This window comes from Uranotaenia lowii, chromosome 2 (genome assembly GCF_029784155.1).
Source record: "Uranotaenia lowii strain MFRU-FL chromosome 2, ASM2978415v1, whole genome shotgun sequence".
NCBI lineage: Eukaryota > Metazoa > Arthropoda > Insecta > Diptera > Culicidae > Uranotaenia > Uranotaenia lowii.
In genome coordinates this window covers 204,764,000-204,774,146 of record NC_073692.1, presented here as the reverse complement: position 1 = coordinate 204,774,146, position 10,147 = coordinate 204,764,000, and the positions used below count along the sequence as shown (strand labels likewise).

General features: G+C 36.2%; 2 protein-coding genes across 4 annotated transcripts in view; both read left to right on the top strand.

The window, feature by feature from the left end:
* Positions 1-628: 628 nt before the first annotated feature.
* The window catches only part of LOC129745985 (dual specificity tyrosine-phosphorylation-regulated kinase 2), a 437,758-nt gene continuing 428,239 nt past the window's right edge, over positions 629-10,147 (top strand). For 2 of the 3 annotated variants that reach the window (XM_055739401.1, XM_055739400.1), the window contains exon 1: positions 631-1,490. The gene's annotated coding sequence lies outside the window, so the exon portion shown is untranslated. Of the gene's footprint in view, positions 1,491-10,147 lie in introns of all 3 variants that reach the window. The other variant, XR_008737218.1, reaches the window with a different exon arrangement.
* LOC129745986 (helicostatins-like) lies at positions 7,668-8,703 on the top strand. The gene has a single exon (XM_055739403.1). It carries the CDS (start codon positions 7,717-7,719, stop codon positions 8,179-8,181), a length of 465 nt encoding a protein of 154 aa, XP_055595378.1. The 5' UTR covers positions 7,668-7,716; the 3' UTR covers positions 8,182-8,703.

Below are 10,147 nucleotides of genomic sequence, written 5' to 3'. Positions count from 1 at the left end.
TTTAATTTAAAGTTTTTGTATCTAAAATGAGAAATATGTCTATTAAATTTCAAATTTTAAAATTTGAACTTAGCAGAGTAGAGGCCAAACTATTGATCACTCTTCTAGCCTTTATTTAGTACCAGAACTTTAACAAAATGGATTTAAAAATAGTTTTTATTTGTAAAAACAAAAAAAGATTTTTTTTTCAGATTTTTTTGTATCATTGAACTGATTTTCGTCAATTAACACTGCTTTTACGAAGGAAAAAAATTACTTACTTTTTTATATTTTGAAGCTCCCTTTAATAACAAAAACATTGTAACGTGACATTTTCTCGATTCGATCAGTGGCTCAATGTCGCACCAATGATGATGGCGCAGCATTAATAAGCTCGAACATAGCGAACTCGCAAAACCGATTCACATTTCGCCAGAGCATAAAAAACAGAGCATCGGAGACAGTAGTGAAAGATTCCCCCCATTGCATCGCCCATCGTTCGTAGACAAGAGCAAACTAAGCCAAAAACTCTTTAGAGTCGCTCTTGATTTTCCCCCGCCTAGTTGGGTGAGCTGAAACAGAAGATTCATAACAAGAAAAGTGCGGAAAACGGTGTCTGATGGTCACTGTGAGGTGGTTTTTCAGGGGGCACATTTTCATCAGTCCCGGACGCATCGTTGCGAGATACGGTTGAAATTTTCGCACGTTTTGCTGTGTATTGGATGTGGATTGAGCTGGAAAAACCATTCGTTTGAGGGAAAACAGCATCCCGTTTTCGGATGAAAATTTGGTTGCTTGTGGCTGTTTTTGGTTGAAATTTGAGCGGGTTTTCCGAGAATTCTTAGTGATCGATCGTTTGTGATTCAGAAAGAGAGGTTTCGAAAGAGTTTTCGGAAATTTCAGTGCAGTTTTTTTTTTTTTGATAATATAATAAATAGCCAGACGAAACTGCATCCTCCAAAAGTGAAGATAGGAGCAGAGGCAAAAGTCCTTGTGGATTCACTCATGTGAGTGTTTGTGTGTGTGTTAAAATTGCCAACATCGTTAGCAAGTTCATGTGTCAGTGTGCGTGTTTTTCAGCGAAAACAAGGAAAATTTAACACGGGAAAATCTCATCACTACCGAGAAGTAAATCCCTCGAAATTAGTGTTTCAATCACTAGCGCTGTGTTTCTGTGTGAATAAAATTTGCGGCGTTTTCTGTTTGTCGTCGTGTTGATGTGCTGCTGAAATATATGTGTTTTGATTAGACGCACGCCGCATCTGAAGGATTTGGGGTGATTAGTACCAAGTAGTAAATCCGAAAATAAGCAAACCAAGTTGAGTGGGACGGTGCTAATTTTAAGTGCAAAAGAAGGTGTGTTGCGAGAAAAGAAGTGGAAAGCGGCGGATTTCGTAAATAGAAAACCGATACCTACTGTCGAAATATTTGTGACTTCAAGGATAAAATAGCAATTAAAGGTGGATTAAAATTCCCGGCTGTCAGGCGTTGAAAGGAGGACATTGATACAGGTTGGTAAGTTTATCTACAAATACTGTTAAAGACAAACTTTTCAATAAAATCATTTTTTTGACCTCATGTACTCATTCTTGTTTTATTTTGCAAATTATAGAATTGATTGAAACATTTCAAATCTTGTGTTCACTGAGTTATTTTTTTCCTGATGGCATATTTTTATTTTTGCTCAAACAAAATTGACTTCAATTAATATATTCAATAAGTCTACAATGTCTCTATAAACTTCGTTATAAAACAATAAAAAGTTTTCAAAGTAGTCGAAGATTCCTTTGAATTCAGCTACAGTAGCTGAATTCAAAGGAATCTTCGACTACTTTGAAATCATAGTTTCATTCAGCTAAGAGGTTCTTCAAACCTTTGATTATTAATAAAAAGTAAAAAAAAAAACTCCTTGAAAACATTTGTAAAACTATTTAGAGTTTAAAAACGCCAGTCTTCAGAAAAGGACTTTATGAAGAATCTTTAAGCCATTTCTTTTTTTTTATATGACAGACATTTTATCCCGTTTAGCAATTAGCTGTGTATTTTTTGTATGTCCTCAATAGGCTCAGCAGTTTTAAGAGCTAGAGATCTCATATTCGGCTTGGGTGCTTATTAGGATTAGGAATGATGAATATTTTTAACATCCCAAAGGAGGTTTTTTCCAATTAAGATTTTCAGATCAAGAAATGAGTTTACTATAGTAACCGGAAATTTCTAGATCCCCAAAGGTGTTCAAACATAATTGTAAAAATCGTATCAAAAACTTTAAAAGTTTAAAATAAAGGTTTTGATTCAATTATCAATTTTCCTTAATACCGCAACTACTTTAAACTTTTTTGAAAATAGTTATAAAACATGTCTATTTGTTAAACACACGAATTTTTACGATTTTTAATTTTTTTTTCAACTTAGGGGAGATAAGGGCATAACGAGCACCCCGGGCATAATAAGCACTACTCTTTTCTACAAAAGTACGTATTTTTTTAAATTGTTTCGTTCTTCCTATAGCATTGATTTTTCACAAAAACAGGAATCTCCTTATCATATTTACTAAGATATTTAAAAAAATCAGCTAGGTTCTCAAGTATCGGAAATATTATAGCTTTGAGCATTACGAAATAAGCTCTTATGATCTTAGAATCACCTTGATCTATAATGTACGCACTGCAACATGATGTACACATTGTTTCTCAATTTTTACGATCATAAAATTTTTGATTTTTCAGTTTTATCAATTTAAAAACACTTTTTTACTTTAATTTGTTGAATCGGGGCATATACAGCACCATTGATCGAGGCACAATGAGCATTTTCTGCCGTAGAATCTAGCACCGAATTAAAATTGATTTATAGAGCCACAACTTGACTAGTTTACATCCGACGATTTAGCCTATTGGTATGGTGTACGAGAAGTAATCAAAAGACTAGATTTCGATTTCTGTTCGAGGTGATTTTTCTCTATTTACAATTCATGATCGATTTTTTTGATTGTTACATTATACGGCTAGTAGCATCACCCGCCAAACGAAGCACCAGAAACATAATGTATGAGCGTGTGTGAAATGTTTGTATTCTACAAACATACCTAGGTTATTTTGTTATTGCTTTGTTTGATGAATCTGCGACTCACCTGACTCCATCGAGTTTAATTCGCTGCTAGATTCCCCGGCAGCAAACGCTCATCGTGCCCTGATTAATGGTGCTTATACTGCCCCAGGAGGTGTTCTTATTATGCCCCTACAGTGGCTGGTTTTCAGTTTTTGGCAAAAATTTTTAAAACGCATTTTTTAACGTTTTCATCTAGTTTTTCAAGTTTCAGCCCGTTGGGAAATAGGCTTTTCAAGTGTCTGAACACGAAACAATAATGTAACCTTCATATCATAGCTATTTTCTATGGTTAAATAAGCGTTTTCCTTAAGGTGGTCGTTATGCCCTTATCTCCCCTAGTTGAATTTTAAATGTTTTTGAAGCAAACGTAAATCGTTTTCGCGAGATTCAACCAAGTTTTTGATGAAATAAAACCATTTTTCATTAAAATCAGACATTCTAGTAATTATATGTTTAAAAATTATAAAATCTTTCTTTTTTAGATCATTTCTCAATATCTCCATCAACAAATTATTCCTTGATTGAATGACGTATAACAAACAAATTCAGAATCGGTTTTCAGAAAATTTGTTAGATCATCAGTTATCAGTGATTGATTTCACTTAAAACTCAACTCAGCTTGATTTTAAAACTCTTAAACAACATATCACCAAAACTAGTGGTGGTGACTGACAAAATGTGACAAAAAATTAGAGTTCAGGATGCCATAATCTACCAAGTTTTGAAAACATAGGGTGCAAAATGCCGTTTCTTTGAGTAACCAATTAAATTCATTTGATAAGTTTTTTAAATGGTTATATGTTTTTATTGAAAAAAAAAATCTTTTTGAAAATGCACAAAAATGATTGAAACAGGTGTAAAATTCATTGCTGAATCAAACGATGAAGAGTCTCAATCATCCCAGCTTACTCTAAAATAATGCTATATGTACCAAAAAATCGTATTAACAAACGAGAAAGCATCAGAAAATGCACAAAAGTGATAAAATCAGATTTTAAACGTATTGCTTAATTGAATGATCGACACCGCTTGGCATTAGATTTAGAAGAAGGGTCTCATTTCCTTAATTTTCCTCCAAATTCATTCATAAATTCATGCAATATAATATAAAATATCCAAATGAGAAAGCACCAGCAAAGTTTAGAAAAAAATTAATTAAGGTGTTGAACTTGCTGTTCAATCTAATGGAAGGCATCGTAGAGAACTCGGTTAACGAGAACAATCCCAATCGCCCCGATTTCCCCTAGAATCATGCCATATGCCTAGAAAAAACAATTAAGAATTCGTCAGAAATCGCACAAAACTGATTGAATCATCAAACTGTTTGTTGAATAGATTTAGATTTAAATTTATTGATTAGATCCTAGGCTTCAGCCCTTTATCTTATTCTATAATATAAATGACACTTAATGACTATAGTAATTGTTAATTAATAAAAGAGCACTGCACAATTCTACTTTTGATTTTTTCTCTGGACATGCTTAGTTGAATAATATCAATGTTTGTGTTGTAAAATGCCATCATTCGGTATATTGGTTCGTTTCTGGCGTAATTCTGGATGTGATTAGCTAGTTAAAACGGCTCTACGCTTCGTAAACTGCTGGGGCCTTCGTACGGAGGTATAAAAGATAATAAATACGGCGAATAATAACTTCCACAGATTAAGTCCTTTAGAAACAGTGAGTCGATCGATTTTCTTCGGGTTTCCAGCGTGTCCAAACCAGAGGTGCGTAAACTCGCTTCGGAAAGAATCATTCGGCTGATTTCTTCCGAGTTTAACTTGTTGTGTTCAGATTGATTTTATCTTCGTTCCAATCATTACGTAATTGCACACAAAACGAAAAGTACAGTTCCGCATTGATGTTTTCCATGCCTCGCAGGAATAAAATCACACCAACGAAACAACAGAACGAAGCTTACCGTACACGAATGCACACGAGCGATCGTTGCCCGACGGACCGAGTTAACATTCTTCGCACCCTTCTCTCGCTCGTTTCCCGTTCCCTTGCATCTATCACATTTAGCCACGCCCTCATGCGTTGTCCGATTGATGTGTTCGGCTGCCGAGCGAAAACGATTTGAATTTTGAATTCGCAGAACTGTACGTTCGCTTCGCTGATGTTTCCCCCGATTGCTGTTTACTCCTGCCGAGTTTACCCGAATCTTACTTCCTGATGCTTTCCGAGTTGAACTATCGATAGCATCATTGCAGTTTGAGTTTAACGAAATAAAATCTTTCTGCAAAGAAGGGCAAAGTGCGAGTATGTAGACTCGCGATTTTAACATCTCTGGTCCAAACCTACCAGCATGCACAAGACTCGATACTCCGGCATTTCTGCTTGCCACCCAAGGTTTCTCAAAGCGTATTTTAAGAACTTCTTCTGAACTCTCTCTAGTCTGTTGTTGTGTATATTGTAGTACGGTCGCCACACAATGCCGGCATATTCAATGACGGTCCTAACTAAAATCTAATCTAAATCTTGTCATTACTATGGGCTCTTGGGAGGAGAGGACAGGAAATGGTCTTCACAACCGTGTGCAACCTGGTGTGGGATCTTTAAAAATTCCTAATCGCATCCTAACCCAAATCTTCCACCATTTTCCGCCATCAATTCCAATCCTTTACATCCTACCCCTACCAAAACCAAAATTCAAAGTTAGATAGCAGCTAAGTTAAAGCAAACACACAATCACTGAAGTTGTAACACCGTATAGGGACCGTCAACAGTTTTTTTTTTAAACTTCTTCGGTTTGTCAATTAAATAAAGTAAAAAAAAAAAACTAATCCAGTGTAGATAGAGACAATCGTGTAGGGATTATCCAGCTCGTGACAGATTCTACTAACCATTCCGAACATAGAATTTGCCTTTGCTACAACTTTTTCGATGTGTTTTGAAAAACTTAACTCCGCGTCCAACTTCACTCCTAAGTCTTTTACTGAGCTTTGCCGAGCAAAGATGAAATCGTTTTCTAAGCGGTATTCATAAGTGATATTGCTTATTTTCCTAGAAAATGTTATCACGTTGCATTTCGAGGAATTGATCTTTAAGCCGAATCTACTGCAACACTCTGTGAACCTGTGCAGGGCGTTTTGCAGAATCACGCAACCCTCCGGGTGACGAATAGGCAAAAACATTTTGAAATCATCGGCATAAACCAGCGCGAACACATCAGTTAGCTCTTCAGGAAATTCGTTCATAACAGCGATGAAAAGAAGGGGTCCCAAGTGACTCCCTTGTGGAACACCACTGTTGACCGAGAAAGTACTAGATCTCAAGTTCTTCAGTTTGACGTATTGCGTTCTTTCGATCAGGTACGAACGAATCCATTGGAGACAGGATCCGGTTATTCCATTCCTGCATAATACAGACAGTAGAACGTTTATATTGATTACGTCAAAGGCTTTGGACATGTCAGTGTATATTGCGTCAACTTGAAAACCTTGCATCATCCAATGCGAGGATCTCGATACAAACTCTGTTAGGTTCGTACGGTTGAACGTTTCTTGAGAAAACCATGTTGAACAGCCGAAGTCTTTGTTTCAATCCACGGGTAAATCTTATCGTATACAATACTCTCGAAAAGTTTGGGTATTGCAGAGAGAATTGCAACACCACGATAGTTTTATAAAGTAAGCCTGAAACCGTTCTTGTGTATCGGAATAACATGCGAGATTTTCCAAAAATTTGGAAATAATCCGGCACAAAACGATGAAGTGAAGAGGAATTGCAAGGGCTCTTCGATTCTACTCACACATTTTTTTTTTTTAAATGAGTTTGGTATTCCATCAGGGCCACAACTTTTTGATTCGTTGAGCGTTAAAATATTTCGTCGTATATCAGATGCCGCTATGGTGAATTCGGGTAAGATTTCTACTGGTGATTGGCGTTCTTGTTCTATTTCTGCGTTGCTCAAACGATACACGCTGTGAAAGTATTCGGCAAAGAGCTCGGATGCATCTTCCAAAGATTCTGCTTTGTTGTTTTTGTAAGAAATATTTTTTGGTATCAAGTTAGACTTACGTTTCGAGTTGACATATTTACAAAATCGTTTTGGTTCAGATTGTTGGTTCAGAATGTGAAGTATTTAATCAAGATGCATGCTTGGAGCAGAATGTTTTTCGCGATCCAGCAAAACACCTTTACAATAAAATAGGACGATATTGAAAAATTGCGTGGATTGAAAAGCTGGGTTTCATGCTACTTCTGAGATGAATGTTTCGAAACTCTATCTTACGCTTATGCCTACCTACTCTACCTTACGCCATGACCTTCTGCTTGGTCCAACATTAAATTGTCACATTTTTTCCCTATACTTATTAGAAACACTTTAAATAATTATTAACAGTTTGTAGAGTATAAATTGGGAACAATTTCACGCCAGAAAATGGTAAAAGTTATCCGGAACGCTGTTCATTTGTTTCAAAACAAAAACAGTTATGTTGAAAAAGGAGTACCTTATCTGAATGTTTCGAAAAATATTATTTGCATAACTAAAAGCGGAAAATTACTACTAATCGTTCGTCAAAAATCGAAGATATTTAACCTGCTGCACAGATGCTGCAACGGCAGTCACGTCAAAGCCAAAGATTCAAGCAACCTCAAACAGCAGCGACCGAAACAACCAAACATGTCCCTGAAGGCGGTGAAAAACTCCTACGTAGTGGCAGTGGTTCTCTATTTGGCCTGCACCGCCTACGGAATCAATCCATCAGATCCGTTTAGCAGTACTGCCGACTCAGTCGGTGCCAAGACCCGATCGGTTGAACTAACCGGGCAGGAGGATAAACCTCAGAAAATGTTTGTTATTCGATCCCCGAAGGACAACTTTGGCCTCGAAAAGCGGCAAGCGGGCTTCTACTACGACAATAAACCCGGCGAGCCACGTCTTCCAAAGTACAATTTCGGGGTAGGCAAACGAGGGAGCTTGAACGTCTTTGACAACGAAGATGAAACGACCGGAAACGGACTGATTGAACGAGAGCTTCAGCGTTCCGGCAAGCGGGCTTCCGAGTTTGATTACGGACTCGCGAAGCGCGGGGATGAAGAGGAAAAGAAGAAGGACCGGTACAATTTTGGACTGGGTCGTCGTTAGGCCTTCGACGGCATACCGGACGAAGGCGAATTAAAATTTGAATTCCTGAACGGCTTTTTTGGCACCATCATTACGACAGTGAAAACACAATTTTACCGAACGCAGAAAACCCTTTCTCCATCTCTCATAATCTCTTATTAATACACTCGATAGTGAATCGAAGCCGTTTTTAAAATATTTATCTCTGTTGTGAAAGTTTCAAAAAATAGTGTCAAAGCCAAAAATTTTATTTGAATAGTTATAACAATTTAATCTTTAAGGCTCATGCCTTCACTAAACATTATCATTGCTTAACATTAACTTCAGAATGGTTAACATTAACTTAAATATTATATAGAAAAAAAATAATAATGGTTGGCAAAATAGTTGCCATTCTTCTCGAAAATACTTTATCAACTTAGAGCTGCTTAAAAGTACAAATAAACCAACATAACAAGAAGCAAAATTTTTTGAAGCCTTAGAAATCATTTGAAACCGAAATAAAACACATTTATTGCTCAATAAACCCTCCTGACACCTAAATGTTTTTTTTTCTGAATAAATTGATTTTCGACGATTCCAGTCACGAAAAAAATCTTAAAACGATTTTAATTTCTTCATCCGACGTTTCGGCATTTATTACGCCTTTTTCAAGAAGTCTATTAATATTACATAATTAATGATTTGTTTAAAAAGGTGTCACAATATATGGTGTACTTACTGAAATATCTCGTTTTAATTGTCCAAAAAGATTTTTGAATCTGCTATACTGCCTTATCGAGAAATGTGAGTCCAGTTGTCTGTGGTGTATAACAAATTATTCAAAATTGAGCTTTCTACTTGCATGCAATCTTCCTTGGAATCTGTTCTACTTACTATTGATCTGGTTGAGATGGATATAACACTTTGAAAATTTTTAAAACGAAAACTGATATAAAAATAATCTTCATTATTTTGGATGTTGTTTTCCACCTAGGCACCTACTGATGTTTGTTGTATTTTGTATGTATGATGTATTATTATGTGTATTAGTGTGATTTTGTTTGTTTTTGACGGAGTTGAAAATGCCGACATAGATGACACTGAGCCCTTCAGTATCAGTCTTCTTACGACCGTCTTCTTATTGACATTTCTAAAGTTTGCAGACCGGAAGTAAAATTGTGACGATCAATTATTCTCGTGCTGTTTAAATCAAAGGAGTGATCGTGTTTTAAGCTATGATGAAGTAATGCAGTTTGTCCATTCAAATTTGCCATTCGTGGGTCGTCTTTATTCACTCCTTCGCTTCGCAGTTTGTCTAATGCCTTTTTGTTCGATTTGTGTCCGCCAATCCTCTCCTTAAGTGAGTTTGTTGTCATTCCAATGTATTGAGAATCGCAGTCATTGCAAGGTATCGAGTAAACGACGTTCGAAAAATCGTCCTGGTGTACCGGATCTTTTACTTTCGTGAAAATTGCTTTATTTTAGAAATCGTTTTCGTAGCTAACTTAATCGATGAATAGTCTGTTTTTAGAAATTTTCCGATTTTGTCGGTTAATCCAGGAATGTACGAGATGGATTTGTATTTGTATTGCTCAGTTTCAATCAAATCCACTGTCTTTTTACATTTTCAACTGTTACCTACGTCGCAGTGAAACAGGATAATTGTTTAGTTTGAGATGAGAATCCATTAATTTGATATTGGCTTTCTCATCTACTTTCGGAGATAGTCGATCAACACGACTGATGAAGTTTTTGCGACGTTGATTTTCTGGTGAAGTAGATGAATTGACAAATAATACAAAAAGCGGCCACTAGCGATGGGTTTTCGCTACCAGCTTGTTATTATTGTCTGAAACAACAAACACAAAATACATCAAACATCAGAAGTGGCTAGGTGGATAACAACATTCAAATTAGTGCAAATCATTTTATATCCGTTTTCGTTTTCAAAACTTGCAAAGTGTTATATCTACCTCAACCAGATCAATAGTAAGTAGAACAGATT

Bases quoted from the DNA above. Each gene is read 5' to 3' on its own strand.
- LOC129745986 (XM_055739403.1), top strand. From the start codon at position 7,717: ATGTCCCTGAAGGCGGTGAAAAACTCCTACGTAGTGGCAGTGGTTCTC.